We start from the raw sequence: 19,067 nt of genomic DNA on the forward strand, positions 1-19,067 counted from the left end.
AAGGTTCATGTTCTATAAGTTTGTTACTGAGAATGTTCATTCTTTTGATTTTTCCTTCCTAACTCAAATTAGAGGTAAAACAAGAATTGTGTTTAAGCAGCTCCTGATCTTTCTTCACAGCTGGCTGGGTGGAACACAGCTGGCTACTTGTAGAGAGACACATCTATCTACGAATGGACATTTGGGTGAGAAAATAAAAACACAGTAAAAGCTTAGAGAGAAAACAGCCATCTAGGCCAAAAAGTGAATTGTTAAACTGGGTTTGTGCAGACGAGTGTATTACAGGAAGTCGCAGTAATGTCTCTTTACTATTTCATCTATAACAAGGCCCAATTTTTATGAGCCATGAAAACTGAATTACTGCAATAAGAATTACAGAATACTGCCTTTTTAGTGAGTACACAAAACTACCTATATAATAATAGACGTAGGCACACCCATGTATCTATATATTAAAATTTCATTAGTATTAATAATAATTGGTTACCCGTTGACAGCTTTCTATGTGTTAAGCACTGTACTAAGTACTTAACATACTGAATCTCATTTAATTATCATAATAGCCCTACAAGTAGATACCATCATTAAAACCCCATTTTACATAAGAGGAAGTTGAAGTTTAAAGATGTTACATGTACATGCAATTCAAATCCAGGTTGGTCAGACTAAAAAGCCTGCACTCATAATTGCCATGTTTTGAAGCAGATTTGGAGTATAGACTATTTCCAAAGGAAATGTAACTTTGCCAGTTTCAAGTGTGTGGTTTTGTAGTTGTACGCACCCTCTTTTGCTGCCAGAAAGTATCCTGATGCCTTGTTTGATGCAACCATTCAGGGTATTTATTCATTCACGCATTTGATAATATTTCTGTAGTGCCTACCCTGTACCAGGTACAGTTCTAGGCACTGAGTGGGTGGGTGGGGTGGGGGACAGTTGGATGGAGACAAAATAAACAATGTGTATAATAAATAAGGAAATAGTTAGAAGGTGATAAGTGCAATATGGACATGAAAAAGCAGAGCAGAACAAGGTGGAGAAAAATACTTCTGTATATGTTTGAGGAGCCCATATGAACATACAGCACAGTTTTTTTTTTTTTAAGACAGAATCTCACTCTGTCACCGAGACTGGAGTGCAATGGCGCGATCTCAGATCACTACAAACTCTGCTTCCCAGGTTCAAGCAATTATCCTGCCTCAGCCTCCTGAGTAGCTGGGATTACAGGCGCCCACCACCACGCCCAGCTAATTTTTGTATTTTTAGTAGAGATGGGGTTTCACCATGTTGGATTAGGCTGGTCTCGAACTCCTGACCTCAAGTGATCTGCCTGCCTCAGCCTTGCAAAGTGTTGGGATTACAGGCATGAACCACCATGCCCAGCCAGCACAATTTTGTATATGTTATTGGAGGGAGGTTGCATAATTTGAGCAAAGACATGAAGAGAACTGCAGGGCTTTGGGCAGAGTGATGCTCATGATCTACCTTTCATACTGGTTGCCAGTGTGAACAATGACATGGATTTGCAAAACAGAGGGTTGTAAGTAAGGACATCCATTGGGATTAGAGAACAGAATCAAGCCAACTGTCTCTCCAAGAATTAAGCTCTTATGTACATGGGCTCATTCGGTCACGTAAGGCAAGGAGCAGGCATTTATCACCTCCTAATTCTTCCCTGGCTTAAGGTATCTATAGCTTTTATTTTAGTCTTATGCATATCTGAAAGTGCAACTGTCTAGAAGGGAGAGGGCACTCTCAAAAAATCAAAGGCATTTATTCAAGATCTAATTCTTCTACAGCTAAAACTGCCTATATCGTTTCTTATTAGCCCAATGCACATCTGAAGAGGATTTCTTGAGAGTGTCGCTGTCTAGAAGGAGAGCTCTCAGAGCTAACTATTATAAAGTGAAAATGCGATTGCTAAGCACATGGGGCAAACACATTCTTAGAAAGTGATGCCCTATGAGGTGCCCTCAGCAGGAACTGAGTCTCCCCTTTTCCCTTACCCTTTTGAAGCCAGAGGGCAGCAGTAAGATTTTTGGGGGGATAGAGGGACAATTGGGCAAATTTGTGTTCAAATTTCATTGTAAAACTAGAGGGTAAAGAGATCTGGGTTAAATTAAATGATTTGACCATTCTAAGCCTATTTTCTTATTTGTAAAAGAAAATCAATAGCACAGTGCCCAGTCTTATTGTCATGAATGAGTTAATAAATGTGAAAGTTTTGCAAACTCTAAGGCATCATAAGACATGAGATGTAGTAGTTGTCTAGATGTTTTTACTGTTGTTTTATTTTTGTAAAATATCCATTACCATATGATCCACTTGCTGGACTCCAGATTTCTTCCTATATCAATGTGGCTTTCCTTCATTTTCCTCCACTTTCTTCAACTGTCACATTTTAAGTTTGGGCTGTCTTTTGGCCTGGAAATCGCCCTGCATTTCATAAGTTTGAAAAGAAAGTAGAGTGCAGTCTTCAGGCACCAAGCCTGGGGAAGAAAATTTAGGTTGGGAACTTTAGTTTTACCACGTGTTAGACACGTGACTTGGCTACATTACTTCACATCTTGGAGCTGCAGTTTTCATATTTAAGGTACAGATAATTATACACCAAATGGTGCTGAGGATTAGGTGAGAAAAACCTTTGTAAAGCATCTTGCACAGCATCCGACCTATGGTGTGTACCTAACAAAGGCTAAATCCCATTTTTCTCCTTTTTTATTAGGTACAGAATTCCAAAGAGATTAAACAAGATGTGGGAGGCACCGAGGCCAATTAGAAGTCATGAGGAGACAGTGAATTCATTGGAGGAAGGAAATGGAAGGGAGAGAGTCAGTGAGTTGACTAGAAGGAAGAAAAGGGGGAAGAGAAAATGGGTAGATGATGACAGAAAGGAAGAATCACCACTGTCAGATGAGAGTTATCTCTCCTTCCATAGACGACATAAAGAGTCCATGGAATACTCCTTGGGTACAGCCCTACCAATCCAAGGCTTCTAAAAAATCACCCTTTTGATCAAAAAGAACATTCATATCTTTCTCTTCCAAAACAATGTTTACAGACTCACACCATTAGAAACACTGATTTGTCTTTGCACACTGTCAGTTTTTATTTATGCTCATATCTTAAAATACTTTCCCCAAGTCTTAGTTGATAAAGAGAATCGCAGTTCTGTAGTTGAATTTCAAGGCTTCTGTTATAGTTAGCAGGGTTGATGTGGAGTGTTAAGGAGTGCTCGAGCAGGGATCCCTGGGCATTCTGTTCTTGGCGAAATGCAGGTTCTCTTTCACACTTCTCAAAGCCACTCTGTCTTCATTTTTTTAAAAAGAGTATTTCCCCCTGTATAATTCAGGTTGACTCTTAACTTCTTACCTTTTCTTTCACTATATAGGAAAGCTTTACAAGTCTTGCTTTTATTTTTGGAAGGGCTGCATTAACAAATATTTGATTTCTTAGTTCACAAACAGTCAAGGGCCTGTTGAGAAATCTGAGCTCGACTTGCAGGCTTCATTAGTTGGTTAGGGGTAAAAATTTCATTTGAATCATTGTTAGACCCTGATTTCCATTTTTATTACATTCATTTCTTTTAGGCCCCCATACTTATTTCCTCAGTCACAGAAGTGATTTATTGTTGAGTGTGAGAAATAGACCTTATGCATGTGGCAATCAGAGAGCAATGCTAAGAAGGTAATCATTTAAATGGTAAATCAACATTAGTTTGCTGGGTTAAAAAAATTTCATAGCTTTTATTTTTCTAGGATGAGAGAAAAGTCATCATACTCCTCTTCCCACTTTCCCATAGATCTTTAAAATTTACCTTTATAGAAAGGGCCCTCATCACACCCTCCATGCCAGACACTTAACAACGTTTTCCAAGTAAAAAAATTACACAGCAAATGAAATGAAAAGGGCGCATTTATGTTGCCCTGAAATCCCCCGAGATTCATTCCCAGTCTGATAGACAAGAGATTCTTTGCTTCCTGGGCAAGCAAAGACACGGGCAAGTTTCACATCTGTTCCTTTTCCAAAGCCATTTGCAAGCAAAAATGAGTTCACATCATACAGCACAGATTCTCAGTATGTAACTCGACTCACCTAGATCAGGCTGTATGCCTTAATGGGGGAGGCAGATAAATCTAGAGTGTCACAGTAACAGTGTGAGCCCCTCACCATGGGGAGATAGGAGGCAGGGAGAACCAGTTTACCTAGTAGGATCACGATGCACAGAAGGATGGCAACCAGAGCCCCTGTGCTCAGTCCCGTGGGGTGGATGAGCGCCTCCGCATGGCAGGACTGCATGTTCCCGTGGTGGTCACATGCACAGACCCGGACAGTCACTGTCCCAGTGCTGCTTTGAACTGGGTAGTCGTTGTCTGAAATGACCACAGGCAAGAGATAGGTGCTCATCTCGTGTCTATTATAGCCATTTTTCCGAGTTAAGATTCCCGCCGTGTTGTCTGGAACCGGAAAGCAAAGTGGTGAATGTATGTGGATACTGTGTCATATATTGAATCAATTGTGATAGGAAAAGATATAGATACAGATATGTACATATACATATACATACAGATACAGGTACGGATATAGATGGAGATAGAGAAGGTAACTTGAACTCATTTACCTTTGTTGTCTTGAATGGTAAAGTTTGAGCCACTGGCTGCTTCAGGGGCCAAGGAAAACGAAAATTGGTGCCCACTATAAGGGTCGTCTTTGTCAACAGCATGCAGGGTCTGAATCAACTAAGAGAAAAACCAGAACGCTGCCATAAAATTTTGATAACTCAAAAGTGTTTCTTATCGTTTTGCAATAAATTACTTGACAAAATGATTTAAAATTTTAATCATAAAAATGATAGCCTTTAAGTAATATACGGTGAATCTGCTCTATTACTGGGTTAGAAAGCCAAAGGACAGGGAATGGTTCTTTGTTGTGGGGACACTGTAGGATGTCCTGTGCATTGTAGGATGTTTAGCAGCCACCCTGGCCTCTACCCACCAGATATCAGTAGCACCTTCTAGTGTGACAATCAAATTCTCTCAAGATACTGCAAATATCCCCAGGGAGGAAATCACCCTGATTGAGAAACATTTAGCCTTGAGTGATGCAAAGCTATAAAATATCCCAATAGTCTGTGACAACATTGCAATTTCACAAAGTAGAAGTGCTCTTTGGACAGTCTGTCTAGAAATGAACTCTTAGCATTCCATAAGCTATCAACTTGCAAAAAATGAAAAAGAAAATAAGTATATAGAACATGGTAACTTCAGCTTTCTACTTGCACATGTACTTTAACAGTGTACTTCTATTTTCATAAACTGAAACATAATTTTTATATCACTGGCAGCAAAGACCTATTTCATGTGGGGACAAATGTGTAAAACAGTAAAACATTCATGAATTTGTATTACTTATACAGATGGTCGATGTAAATAAGTGAAATCATGAATTATAGGCAATTATAAAGTATGTTCTAGTTATTACTTCAAGTACATATGGTAATTAAACTATCTGTTCACCAATAAAGATTTTTCCAATAAAGCTGTGACTAGTCTATTTTAATAAAAACTTAAGATCGATTTGGAATCAGCTTCAGTCTTTGATGAACTTCCAGTACTTCGAAACTGTTAGTTCTCATATGTAAGTCCTGGTTCTTATTTATAGTATTAATTTCCGTAGCATTCACTTCATAGATAATTCACAACTCTCCTTCAGCTCTGTGAATCATCTGAATGATAAGAAGATCTAAATTAATCTGATGTTCAACTTGAATGTACTTTTTAATGAAACTCACCTGATCTGCCTTTGCTTTTTCACAGACAAAAGTTTCATAGAACTCAGCAAATTCTGGGGCGTTGTCATTGACATCTAGAACTTTAATATATAGAGGTACTCGACTACTTTGCTTTGGATTATCTGTCACACACCAAAAAGAAAGAAAAAGGCATTTACATGTTGATTGCTGATTCCCTTTAGACAACATCCACTCAACTCCTTCATTCTCATTCACGCACAGATTCCCCAAGCTGCTGTACTACTGGGCATTAAGTACCAGTGTGGTCACAAAAAGTAGAATGAGATTGTTTGGTACATCTGGAGTTGGATGCACCTGTTAGACATACATGGGTGACAAAGCTACTTGTGTTGATATAGTTCAACTGTATAATAAACCTTAAGATAACACAAAACCAAGAAAGGCATTTTAGAGGTAGATTTTCAAGGAAGCATAGATTTTCATAGGGAGCATACGGACAAAAGGAAGAAGAGGGAAAATGAATGAACCACCAGAAGACCAAAGGATAGTTATTAGTCTTAGTGTTTTAGTTTGAGTGCTGAACGAGAGCAAGATTTCATGCTAAACACTTTGCTATATTATGTTATTTAATTTTCACAAACTTCTGAGGTAGGCAGAGGTACTGCCCCCATTTTATAGATGAGGAAACTGAGACATGGAGAAGTAACATAATTTATCTGTGTTTACAGAGACAGTAAAGAGTGAAGTCCAGGTTCAAACTTGGATCTGTCTGACTCCAAGCCCAGGCTGAAAGCCCAGGCTGTTCATCTGGAATTAATGATAGAAGGGAATCACCGTTTGCAGACCTGAGATAAACAAAGTATTTTGGTTGCCTTCCGTGATAATCTTCTAGCACAGTATGGAAGACAGATTCCTGGTGTAAGAATCAGGAGTTAGAATCTATCACCTCAGCTCTCTTCATTTACTTCACTTGTATGTCTGTTTGTTTTTTCACTTTGTATTTAGTGAGCATCTAATACCTACTATATAGCAGCCTCTATTTGGGATGTTGGGGCACGTAGGAAACATAACAAAGATCCTGTTTCCTGGAGCTTTATTGTAATGGGGATGGACAAACCATAAACTCATAAATATATAATGTGTCAGATGGTAAATGCTATAGAGAAATTAAGTAGGGAAAAAGGATTGAGAGAAATAGAGGTGTTACTTAGTATGATGACCAAGGACTGCTTCTCTGATGAGATATCATTTGCCCAGAGACATTAATGAAGAGAAGGTTTAAGCCATGTGAATATTTCTGGCTCTTCAGGTCGAGGAATCAGTATATGCAAAAGCCCTGAGGTGAGTGGAAGCTGGTTTTATACAAGCTTTTGGTTTCTGTTATATCAAAGGTTGTTAAGAAGATTAGACAGTAAGATTCTTTAAAATGTCTAAAATTTTATTCACACTATTCTTTGAAAGTTAGAGCAGTTGAATATTAATATTTAAGAGATAGTCACCAATACTTTGAAAGGTGTCATAGAAACATTATATCTTAAAAACTTTTTTTAAGGCACAAAGCTTAAAATACTTATGAAATGACTGCTTTGGTAAAAAATAAAATTTCATTATCTTAGGAAAAATGGTCATTTTCAGTGGGAAATAATGTTATAATTTTAAAACTTTAAAGATGCTCTGTCTTTCGTGTCTACATCAGTCCCTTAACATAAATTAACATGAATTTCAAGATAAATCTTGACATAAATTCTGAAGAGCAAATTCCTACCTAACTAATTTCTAATGTGCTGTCCTTATCACTATCTAAAAGCAATGCTTCATTTTGCCCATATTGGTTACTACTCTACCAAATATACTTTAGTCACTTCAAATCTCATGAGTTATATTGACAGAGAATACAAATGTAATAAATTATTCAATATGGACTATTTCACATTAGATACCCAAAGTGAGCTAAAAATGTTTAGAACTTTTAAAACTAAACACAAAGACTAAAAAGTGAGCTATAATTTAGAAGCCTAGTTTTAAACATTGAAATTCTATTTTAACCGGGGCCTGTTGTGGGGTGGGGGAAGTGTGGAGGGATAGCATTAGGAGATATACCTAATGTAAATGACGAGTTAATGGGTGCAGCACACCAACATGGCACATGTATACATATGTAACAAACCTGCACATTGTGCACATGTACCCTAGAACTTAAAGTGTAATAAAAATATATATACATTAAAAAAAGATCATTTCTCACGCATGTTCTTCAGCCTGCACATTGTAATGACTACATTAGTTTTCATTGTGTGTAATCATTTTATTTGAAGCATTCTTTTGGCACTATTGTTCTTTGCCTTCAATTTCATGGGGGCTACCATAAAATTCATTCTAATCATTTTATTGATTACTTGATGGTTTGTATTACTCACTTGGTATACCATGGAAAAGTGATAATTTATCTCTCTTAATTCTGTAAAGACTTTGAAATAGAAATTCTATAGTAAGCTAGAGAATTGATATCTAAAATTTTCTAAACAATGCCCACGTTTTACAATATACTTGACCCCTCTCATCTTTTGCCCCCACACACAGTGTCTAATTGCGAGTCTGTTTTTTTTCAGCTGTTTATGTAATGTTCTAATTTCTAAGCTTTTTTGGAATTGAATCCACTGAGTACCAATTCAATCTCACTTGTGAGATACATTCCCATTTTATTGTTTCCGAATCACAGAACTTCCATGGTTGCCTCTCCATTTATGTGTGAGCCAATATATATCTAGAAGAAGCATTACTGCAAACCACTCCAGGGCTCTTTCCCTCAATATATATCAAGTGGAATTGTCAATACATGGTGACAAGCTAGGCTCCACCAGCCCTTGCTGGGACACTCAGTCTATTAATGGGGGACAGCAGTGGTATTAGGTAGGACTTACTGATCTCTGTTGCTATCACTGTAATGTTGTGCCATAGCAGTGTTTCTCGGTCAAGAAGTTTCGACGTAAAAATCGAACCATTTCCAGAATCAATGTTGAATATTCTGTCCATATCTGTGTGTCGATCTACAGAGTACCTGAAAATGCAGAGTGGAATTAAGAAAGGCTTTTCTTTCTATTTCCTATTCTCACATCATAGAACATCATAAAACATCTGGTACACATCATATCCCAGAATATCTGTGGCATGAATTTTTTTCCATCTCTAGTGCATATTTGAATATCTACAACTTGACATTAAGTAAAATATTTTGAGAAATTAGTTCTTCACAATGGAGGTCTTAATAGTAAACTCACTAGACAAGTTGCATGACTTTGAAGATCACCATTAAATTTTCTTTTCTAATATGTATAAATTTGGATCATGTTTATATAGTAATTTTTTCATTTTTAACTCAAGTTTTTACAACCTGAGAACTTTAATGTGTGTGTGTGTGTGTGTGTGTGTTTGTATGCATATGTAGGGTGTTGGTTATTTTTCTACTTTCCATTTAATTTTAAAAATCATCTGTTGAAATAAGCAAAAAATGGCTAGTGTGGCCAAGGTTAGTGAGGCAGAAGAGGGAGATAGGAGACGAGATTGGTGAGAGAGCCAGAGTCTAGACTGCAGAAGAAGGCTGTGGTAAGGAGTTGGAATTTATTCTAGATGCAATGCGAATCTACCCAAGGGATTTTGTTTGTTTGTTTGTTTGTTTTGAGATGGGGTCTCACTCTCTCACTCTGTCACCCAGGCTGCAGTGCAGTGGCATGATCTTGGCTCACTGCAACTTCGACCTCCCAGGCTTGAGCGATCCTCCCACCTTAGCCTCCAGAGTAGCTGGGACCACAGGTGCGTGTCACCATGCCCTGCTAATTTTTTGTATTTTTTGTAGAGACAGGATTTGGCCATTTTGTCCGGGCTGGTCTTGAACTCCTGAGCTCAAGTGATCCACCTACCTTGGCCTCCCAAAGTGCTGGGATAACAGTCATGAACCACCACGACTGGTTACAAAATGTTTTAAGCAGGGGAGTGCCACAGTCTAAATCATGGTTAATAAAGATCACTGGTTGAATTGAGGAGAATGGTTGAATGGTGCTGCCACAAACAGAGAAAAAAGGAGTGAAAAACAAGATTCGGGGAAGATGGGTAAGTTCCATTTTTGCTATGCTGAGGCTGAGGTGCCTGAGAAAAGTTCAGGAAGAGATATCTAGTCTGAAGCTCAAGATTAAGATCTGGACTGATCCCAGATTTCCTATTCAGCTGTCTAAGAAAACAATGTCCAGTGGAGGAAGAAAAACACTAAAGACAGAATCACTTACATTACTTAAATCAGTGGGAGACCACAGTGGTGCCTGGAACAGACTAGGAACTTGATAAATATTTAAGAAGGAGAGTTCGAATAAATTCGAGGGAAACCAAGAGAAGCATTTGGAAACCAAACATTCTAACCCTAATACCGGTGGAAGACTAGTGGATTTTAGAAATGTTGTCTTATTTATAAATGCATTACTAGTTTTTAGAATAGCTATGTGATATGGTTTGGCTCTGTGTCCACACCCAAATCTAATCTCGAATTGTAATCCCCATGTGTCAAAGGAGGGGCCTGATGGGAGGTGATTGTATCATGGGGGCAGACTTCTTCCTTGCTGATCTTGTGATAGTGAGTGAATTCTCACGAGATCTGATGGTTTAAAAGTGTAGTGTTTCCCCTTTACCTTTCGCCATGATTACAAGTTTTCTGCAGCCTCCTAGCCACGCTTCCTGTACAGCCTATAGAACTGTGAGTCAATTAAGCCTCTTTTCTTCATAAATTACCCAGTCTCAGGTAGTTCTTTATAGCAGTGTGAGAATGAACTAATACAGAAAATTGGTACCAGGAAAGTAGGAGACTGCTATAAAGATAGCTGAAAATGTGGAAGCAACTTTGGAACTGGGTAACAGGCAGAGGTTGGAACAGATTGGAGGGCACAGAAGAAGAAAGAAAGATGTGGGAAAGTTTGGAACTTCCTAGAGACTTGTTGAAAGGTTGACCAAAATGCTGACAATGATATGGACAATGAAGTCCAGGCTGAGGAGGTCTCAGAGGGACATGAGGAACTTATTGGGAACTGGATTAAAGGTCACTCTTGCTTTGCTTTAGCAAAGAGACTGGTGGTTGGTGGTGTTTTGCCTCTGCCCTAGAGATCTGTGGAACTTTGAACTTGGGAGAGATGATTTAGGATATCTGGCAGATGAAGTTTCTAAGCAGCAAAGCATTCAAGAAGTGATCTGACTGTTTCTTAAAGTGTATGCTCATATGTGTGAACAAAGAGATGATGTGAAACTGGAACTTATATTTAAAATGGTGACCATGTGGTAGAAAAGAAAGATCCATTTTCTGGGGAGGAATTCAAGCCTGTTGCAGAAATTTCCATAACTAAAGAGGAGCCAAATGTTAATAGCCAGGACAAGGGGGAAAATGTCTCCAGGGCATTTTGGGGACCTTGATGGCAGCCTCTTCCCTCACAGGCCCAGAGGCATAGCAGGAAAAAAAATGGTTTCATGGGCAAGGCCTAGGGCCTAGCTGCTCTGTGCAGCCTTGGGACATGGCATCCTGTGTTCCAGCCACTCCAGCCCAAGCTGTGGCTAAAAAGGGCCAAGGTACAGCTCAGCTGTGGTTTCAGAGGATGCATGCCCCAAGGCTTGGTGGCATCTACATGGTGTTGGGCCTGAAGGTGTGCAGAAGGCAAGAAGTTGAGGTTTGGGAACCTCCACCTAGATTTTAGAGGATTTATGGAAATGCCTGGATGTCCAGGCAGAAATCTGCTGCAGTGGTGGAGACCTCATGGAGAACCTCTACTGGAGCAGTGTGGAGGGAAAATGAGGGGCTGGAGCCCCCACACAGAGTCCCCACTGGGGCACTGCTTAGTGGAGCTGTGAGAAGGGGGCCACTCTCTTCCAGACCCCAGAATGGTGGATCCACCAATAGCTTGCATCATGAGCCTGGGAAAGCTGCAGGCACTTAATGCCAGCCCATGAAAGCAGACTCGGGGGCTGTATCTTTCAGAGCCACAGGAATGGAGCTGCCCAAGGCCATGGGAGCTCACCCCTTTATCAGTGTGCCCTAGAGGTGAGACATGGAGTCAAAGGAGATTATTTTGTAGCCTTAGGATTTAACAACTGCGCTGCTGGATTTCAGTCTTGCGTGGGGCCTGTAGCCCCTTGGTTTTGGCCAATATCTCCCTTTTTGAGTGGGAACATTTACCCAATACCTGTAACCCCATTTATGGATGTAACTGACTTGTTTTTTATTTTACATGCTCATAGGCTGAAAGGATCTGTCTTGTCTCAGATGAGACTTTGGACTTGGACTTTTGAGTTAATGCTGGGATGAGTTATGACTTTGGGGGACTGTCAGGAATGCATGATTGGTTTTGAAATGTGAAAAGGACATGAGATTTGGGAGGGGCCAGGGGAAGAATGATATGGTTTGGCTCTGTGTCCCCACTCAAATCTGATCTCAAATTGTAATCCCCATGTGTCAGAGGAGGCACCTGGTGGGAGGTGACTGAATCATGGGGCAGACTTCCCCCTTGCTGTTCTTGTGATAGTGAGTGAGTTCTCATGAGATCTGATGGTTCAAAAGTGTGTGGCACTTTCCCCTTCCTTTCCCTCTTCTCCTTCTGCTATGATTGTAAGTTACCTGAGGCCTCTCGGCCATGCTTCCTGTACAGCCTGTGGAAATGGGAGTCAATTAAACCTTTTCATAAATTACCAAGTCTCAGGTAGTTCTTTATAGCAGTGTAAAAATAGACTAATACACTATGTTTATGAGCAGGGTGGGGGTGGGGTATTACAGAGAAAACTGAAGAAAGTTGATATGTTAAGGCCATTAGAAAAAAAATTGCCCATTTCAGATGGATTTTTAAAACTTTATGAGGTTTAAAAACATTGTCTCAGTAGAAATTCAATTTAAGTAAATGACCTGACTAGGCAGATATATGTGGAATTATTATGAGTGCTCTAAGAAAAATAAACCCTTGTTACTAACTTGCCATAGTATACTGCATCCAAGATTCTGCTTGAATGTATTATTTTGGTTTAAAACACAAGTAGTGAATTATAATGAACAATATATTTTATCTTCATAAAATTTACTTTTGTTATCTAGTGAGTGTCTAAATGAAATAGATATTCAATTATCGTAGGCCATTTAAACCTGATTTTAAAGAGAATTAATGAAGTTCACAATGGGTATAAGATCAAGTTGAATTGGAGTTTCAGTTTCAATGTATATAAACTTATGTTGTTATTATCAAAAGGGTTGAAACAATTGAAACAGCTATTGTTTTGCCATTTATGTCATGAATCAGCATTTATTAAGAATTTAGGCAACAGTATTGTACTTACTTGATCATTTCTTACTTTAAATTTGAGAATGATAAATATTTATAGCACATCATTAATTACAAAAAGGAAATCTCAATATTCATAGAATTTGTAAGAAATTTAATAATGATCTATATACATATTTTTTCTCATGGAAAATGCTAAGCTTAAGATGTGCTGCTTGTAAGCTGTTACAATAATATACAGCAATAATCTTGTTTTGTTCTTTGTGTCTTTTCCCCCTGTTGTAGTTTTAAATTTTACAAGTAATTATATTTTCCTATCAAGCCTTGACATAAAGGGTAAGAGGTGAGAATTTTTAGTTGAAGGCAGCTTTCAATTTGAAAGAGAAAGTAACTATGTAGGAAACAGCAAAATTGTATTTTTTCCTTTTGTTAGGACATTTAAAAATTAATAGAAAATCTAAAATGCCCACATCATTCAGGAAAGACGCTTGTACAAAAGCCTTGCTTGTTTGTTGTTTTTTCCTTCCAAGGTAATTTAAATTTATATCAAGGATATTTATTGTCCAGTCACATTAATTGTAATTATCACTGATAAGAAACAAGATAAAATCCCATCATGATTATAGCAGATCCTTCTGCTAGGTAGCTTTTTTTTTTTCTAGGATTTCATTGTATTCTGTGATTAAATAATTTGTCTTCTAATGTATCCTCAAGTCAGGAAGATTTATGGTTCTTCCTGGAAAGGATGTATGTTTGCATAAATTTTTCATAATTTGTATGTATAGTGACATAAGATTCTTTCACAGAAACCAAAGGGAATTTGAGATGAGGTTATTAGAAGAAAATAATTTTGTGTGATTAAATAACTAAAGATTTGTGCCTGCATAATGATAAATCAGTGCTCTGTGGAAGAATTCTCTAGTGTTAGTTTTGCACCTACCATATTGTGTAGCACTTAGTTGTTCAACATTTATGTCTTGAATAATCAAAAATTATGTATGAATGTATTTTTCTAATATAAGAATGAATTTTATCCTATAAAAGGGCAGTGGAATACCATTTATATACCAATATAAGTATTTCTAGTCTTAAATCTATATCTATGTATCAAATCCATATGTACCAAGGAAAGGCTGGCAGCAAAAAACTTATAAATTAGCTGACAGCCAACATAATCTGACAAGCTAACTACTTTCTTTCATAAAACAGAAAATAATGCAGTGGGTAAAAATGGTATTTGGTAAAAAAGTAATATAGATATGGAAATATTGCCTGAATTCGCAGAACATTCTCTCTTTTAATTAAAAAAATTGATCTATCAAGGAGATAACCAAAGCTCATATTTATAAACTTCTAGCATTAACACTTTCAAATTGAATTTGATACTTACTTGCTAAGTTTTTTTTCCTTGATGCAGTTACAACAAACTCCAAGAGAGAGAGTAGTTGTGAAAATACTTACGCATATGTTAGTGAAAACTATATTAGTGAAAGCTATATTAGTGAAAACCACATTCATTTTCCTTATTAACAATATTAAATGTATGTGGAGAAACACTTGGTCCATGGAGCTCACATGGTTGACCACAGCCCAATTCAAAGTGTCTTATAGATATTCCAGTAGGATGCTAAAACAAGAGTTTATTCGCCCAGTGATTTAAAATTGTTCCCTGAAAGTCAGCCAGGAATTTTTGTGTTTGAGATGTGGGGCTTGTCATAAGGTTTCATTTGAACAAAGGGCTCAACTGGGAAAAAGTAAGAAAATGACTGCTGCCTTAGAGCCCCACATTCTTTTATCTGCAATAATATTCTTCATGTAGCAGCTAGTGTTATCCTTTTAAAACGGAGTTTTAGATTAGTTAACTCTTATACTCAAAGGTTTCCAGTGGCTTCTCATCTCAATCAGAATAAAATCCAGTCTTTACCATGAACTACAAAGCCCTACAGGACCTGCCACACTCCTCATCAGCAATCAAACCTCTCTGGGGCCTCATGTCTGACCTCGCCTCCCTCTCTCACTCTCTTCCAGCTGTGGAGGCCTCCTCGCTGCTCTTTCAACTGTCAAGCAAGCTCTGATATCAGACTTACCCTTGCTTTTCTCTCTTCTTGGAATGTTCTTCCTCCAGCATCAACATGGTTCGCCCTTTAATTTCATTCAAATCTTTACTAAATGGTCCCCTACCAAGAACGCCAAACCTGACCCCATTATCTAAAATAGTACTCCGGGTGCTCTTTATTTCCTTATTCTGCCTTATTTTCCTGCTTAAAATTTACTTTTGCCTGACGTATTACATATTTACTGTTTGTCTATTTCTGCTTGCCCCAATTAGAATGTAAACTTCATGGGATGAGGGCTGTATTCCCTAATGCCTAGAATGTACCTGGCACTTGGCTGGCACTGTGACCAGAATCTGTTTGTGAACTCACTGGCAAGAGTTTCCCTAGTTTTTCAGTCTGCTTACTTTGTTTATGGGGAGTAATTGACACAATGCTTTTCTGGTCTAGCACTTTTCTTGAACTCCTGACCTCAAGTGATCTGCCCACCTTGGCCTCCCAAAGTGCTGGGATTACAGGCGTGAGCCACCGTGCTCAGCTAGCACTTTTCTCATTTAGTCAACTAAGCTACTGGCTGAAGGCTGGAGGTTGGTTGACTCCAGCATTTTCCTGTTAAGATCTGAGAATACTGAAGCATCAGTGGTCCCAAAGAGCAATAAGGCCTTATTGCAACATGATTTACAACTAAGGTGTAAGGAAAGCACAGGGAAAACAGAACTAGTTTACATGGCATACATTTGGACTCTGTTGTGTTAATTTCCCTAGGATTTCACAGACGTATATCATGAAACGATTCTTGTTTTTATCTACATCTACGAAAGGAAAAACCATCCGAATGGAGGATAATTCTGTCTTTTAAGTGTTACATTATAGGTTTTTCTACACTTGAAAAACAGGCTCTCAAGCTCAGTGCTTGATTTGTTAAAAATCATACTTTTTCTATGCCACTCTTTGACAAATCTTAAACTTAAAAAAATCTCAAATCTTGAAAAATAATCCCAGGTTATTCAGCTGCATCACCTTATACTACTTCTACTTAAGCAGTAAACTCCTTATAGCTTGTTTTCCTCCCCAGATTTGTGTTTTTTTAAGGTTTATACAGTCAGCCCTGTGTATCCACAGGTTCTGCAACTGTGGATTCAACCAACCGGAAATCAAAAGTGTTTGGAAAAAAACAAAAAGCAAACAATAAAAAATACTACTAATAAAAACATCAAGATAACTATTTACATAGTATTTACATTGAATTGGTACTATAAGTAATCTAGAAATGACTTAAAGTATGGGGGAGGATGAGCTTTGGTTATTTGAAAATCTGTGTCATTTTATATAAGTAACTTCCAGATTCGTGAATTTTAATACAGGTGTGGGCCTGGAACCAATCCCCCAGGGATAACAAGGGATTACTGTACTTCTGCCAAAATAATATTTATGCAGTGAGCAAAGAGAGTTAAAGGTGCTGTTTAGAATAGTTTTTTCAGGAAAACACAGTTGTCTAATTAGAACAAAAGGGATTCATCTTTTCTAAAGTGCAGGCAGATATTTGAATATAAATTGACTGAAGCTTATGAAAAAGACACGTCACAGAAGTGTGCTTACTTGACAGGATTCCTGGCAGCATCTGGATCTTGGGCTGCGACAGAGCCTATTGTGGTGTTTATCTGAGCATCTTCTCTTATTTGTAAGATGTAGGCCAGTTTGCTGAAGACAGGTGGCTCATCTACATCCTCCACCACAATTCTAACCGTGGCCGAATCTTTGAAAGGCCCCAAGTAGAGAAATCGTGGCTCAACATGAGGATTGGAGGCTTCCACTTTAAGAGTATACACTTTCTTCTTTTCAAAGTCCAAGAGCTTGGGGTTGGGGGGTGGGGGAAGAAGTGACATATTTAAAGCAGCCAAGACACAGACAGCCAAGACATGAAACATTTTTGGTGTAAACCACTGATAAATGAATGCAATCATATTGCTTAGAGAAACACATTTGTGTGATATTGGGCAAAGGGAGAAAAGATAAGATGTAATTTTTTTTCTTATATGTAGGCTGGTAGGCAGGAAATGATTATAAAGTTTGTGAAGGAGTTCAGATGCCGCAGAAGAATGTATGGGCTGAGACCATGCCTGCTGTTGACTTAAAAGTGGGTACTGAGGTACAAGGCATCATACCAGGCAGGAAGGGCACTTGGGAGCAGGAGTCTGGTAGAGCCCGCACTGTCCCCACTTAAAAAATACTCATGTTTCACTAGAGAGGGCTATCAGGGGCAAGTTGGCAAATATGCGGTGGGTTATTCCATGTCAGATGTTCCCACATCTGGCTTTTTTTTTTTTTTTTGAGACGGAGTCTCGCTCTGTCACCAGGCTGGAGTGCATTGGTGTGATCTCGGCTCACTGCAACCACTGCCTCCCGGATTCAAGTGATTCTCCTGCCTCAGCCTCCCGAGTGGCTGGGACTACAGGCACGCACCACCAGGCCCAGCTAATTTTTGTATTTTTAGTAGAAACGGGGTTTCATCATATTGGCCAGGATGGTCTCGATCTCTTGACCTCGTGAGCCACCTGCCTCAGCCTCCCAAAGTGCTGGGATTACAAGCATGAGCCACTGTGCCTGGCCATACCTGGCTTTAATTGCACTGATGAGTGTTTAAAACTAGCCAGTGTCTTGGCCCCACCCTGGACCATTAAACCAACGTATCTGGGAGTGCAGATTAAAATCTACATTATTCAACACTTCCCCCAGTGATTCTGTGGTGCAGCCAGAATTGAGAGCCACAGGTTTGCATTCTGAATCCCTCATCATCATTCAGACAACATAGATTAAAGTTTTTTGTTGTTGTTGTTTTTTGCATGAGGTAATGAAATATTCCAACTGGTATCCTGAAAAGGGCATTGGGCTAATTATTTGCTAAAGAAAGTAATGATCATTGTTGTCAAGGGTCTTTAGGAAAAGTAGGTCTGCTTTTGGAGACATGGTGAACCGAAATGCTTATTGCTGACTTTTAGTTTTAGATGATAATATGACAAGGCTCACTAGAAACACAATTAATCAAGACATTAGTGAATGTGATTTAGTCGTCTAGGCAAAATTTCAGTTCGAATCTGATAAGGCACCAAGAAAATTAAAAAGGTTAATGCACACTAATGGGCTTCCTAATTATATTATAGTTTAAAACATTAGTCTGAGTGTCACTTAAATATGTTTTATTGTGTTTCCAGATATTAAGACACGTAATCCAAAGCTTGGGAGGAAAAAAAATCTCTTCTTATTTACATCCACCGATGCTTTTATTTACCAGAAAAGATAATAGTATGCTAAAGGAGAGAGAAAATATTACACCATACATGATAAAAGTGAAATCATAAAAAGTTAGCCAAAATTAATATTTTTAGTCCTGAAGCATACAATTCATTGGTTTTTAAATTTTGCCATATTTTCGTATACTGCTTTGTGGTGCTACACAACTTGGGGGATAAAATAATGAACCAGTACTTTGGAAAAAAATAGAAATCAGAATATAAAAGATTTATTGTCGTGTTCCAAAAAGTGGCTAAAGAATTACCAGGAAATTTATGGTATTTAATTTAAATTTGTTATGGTATTTAATTTGAACTTGTGGTCTTTATATATCCTCTTTCTGTGATGCAAGTCATCTTGAATCACTGCTTGCTGTACTCTTTTCCTTCACAGCAATCATCACAATTTGTAGTTATATATTTGTTTGTTTGTTTACTTGGCTCCTTGTCTCTTTCCCCCTAGACTGGAAGTACCATGAGGGCAGAGAACATCTGTTGTATGTACCAGTGCACCTCCAGCACCTAGAGCAGTGTCTGGCACTGTTTATTTACTGTTCATTTAAAGTATTTACTTTATATATTTTTATGAATATCATTTGTTTATATTACTTATTTACTTAGGAGGTTCTTAATAAAAATTCACTGGATGTATAGAATTAACATGAATGCATATCATTTT

General features: G+C 38.2%; 1 protein-coding gene across 2 annotated transcripts in view; it reads right to left on the reverse strand.

Annotated features, from left to right (window-relative positions):
• The window catches only part of CDH6 (cadherin 6), a 132,596-nt gene that overhangs the window by 3,245 nt on the left and 110,284 nt on the right, over positions 1-19,067 (reverse strand). For both annotated transcript variants that reach the window (XM_055246065.1, XM_055246068.2), the window contains exons 7-11: positions 16,698-16,951; positions 8,671-8,807; positions 5,789-5,910; positions 4,619-4,736; positions 4,203-4,454 (exon numbers count right to left, since the gene is read on the reverse strand). In XM_055246065.1, coding sequence (XP_055102040.1) covers positions 4,203-4,454; positions 4,619-4,736; positions 5,789-5,910; positions 8,671-8,807; positions 16,698-16,951 — 883 coding nt within the window. The remainder of the gene's footprint in view (positions 1-4,202; positions 4,455-4,618; positions 4,737-5,788; positions 5,911-8,670; positions 8,808-16,697; positions 16,952-19,067) is intronic.

Source organism: Symphalangus syndactylus, chromosome 16, assembly GCF_028878055.3.
Source record: "Symphalangus syndactylus isolate Jambi chromosome 16, NHGRI_mSymSyn1-v2.1_pri, whole genome shotgun sequence".
In the NCBI taxonomy this organism is placed as follows: Eukaryota; Metazoa; Chordata; class Mammalia; order Primates; family Hylobatidae; genus Symphalangus; species Symphalangus syndactylus.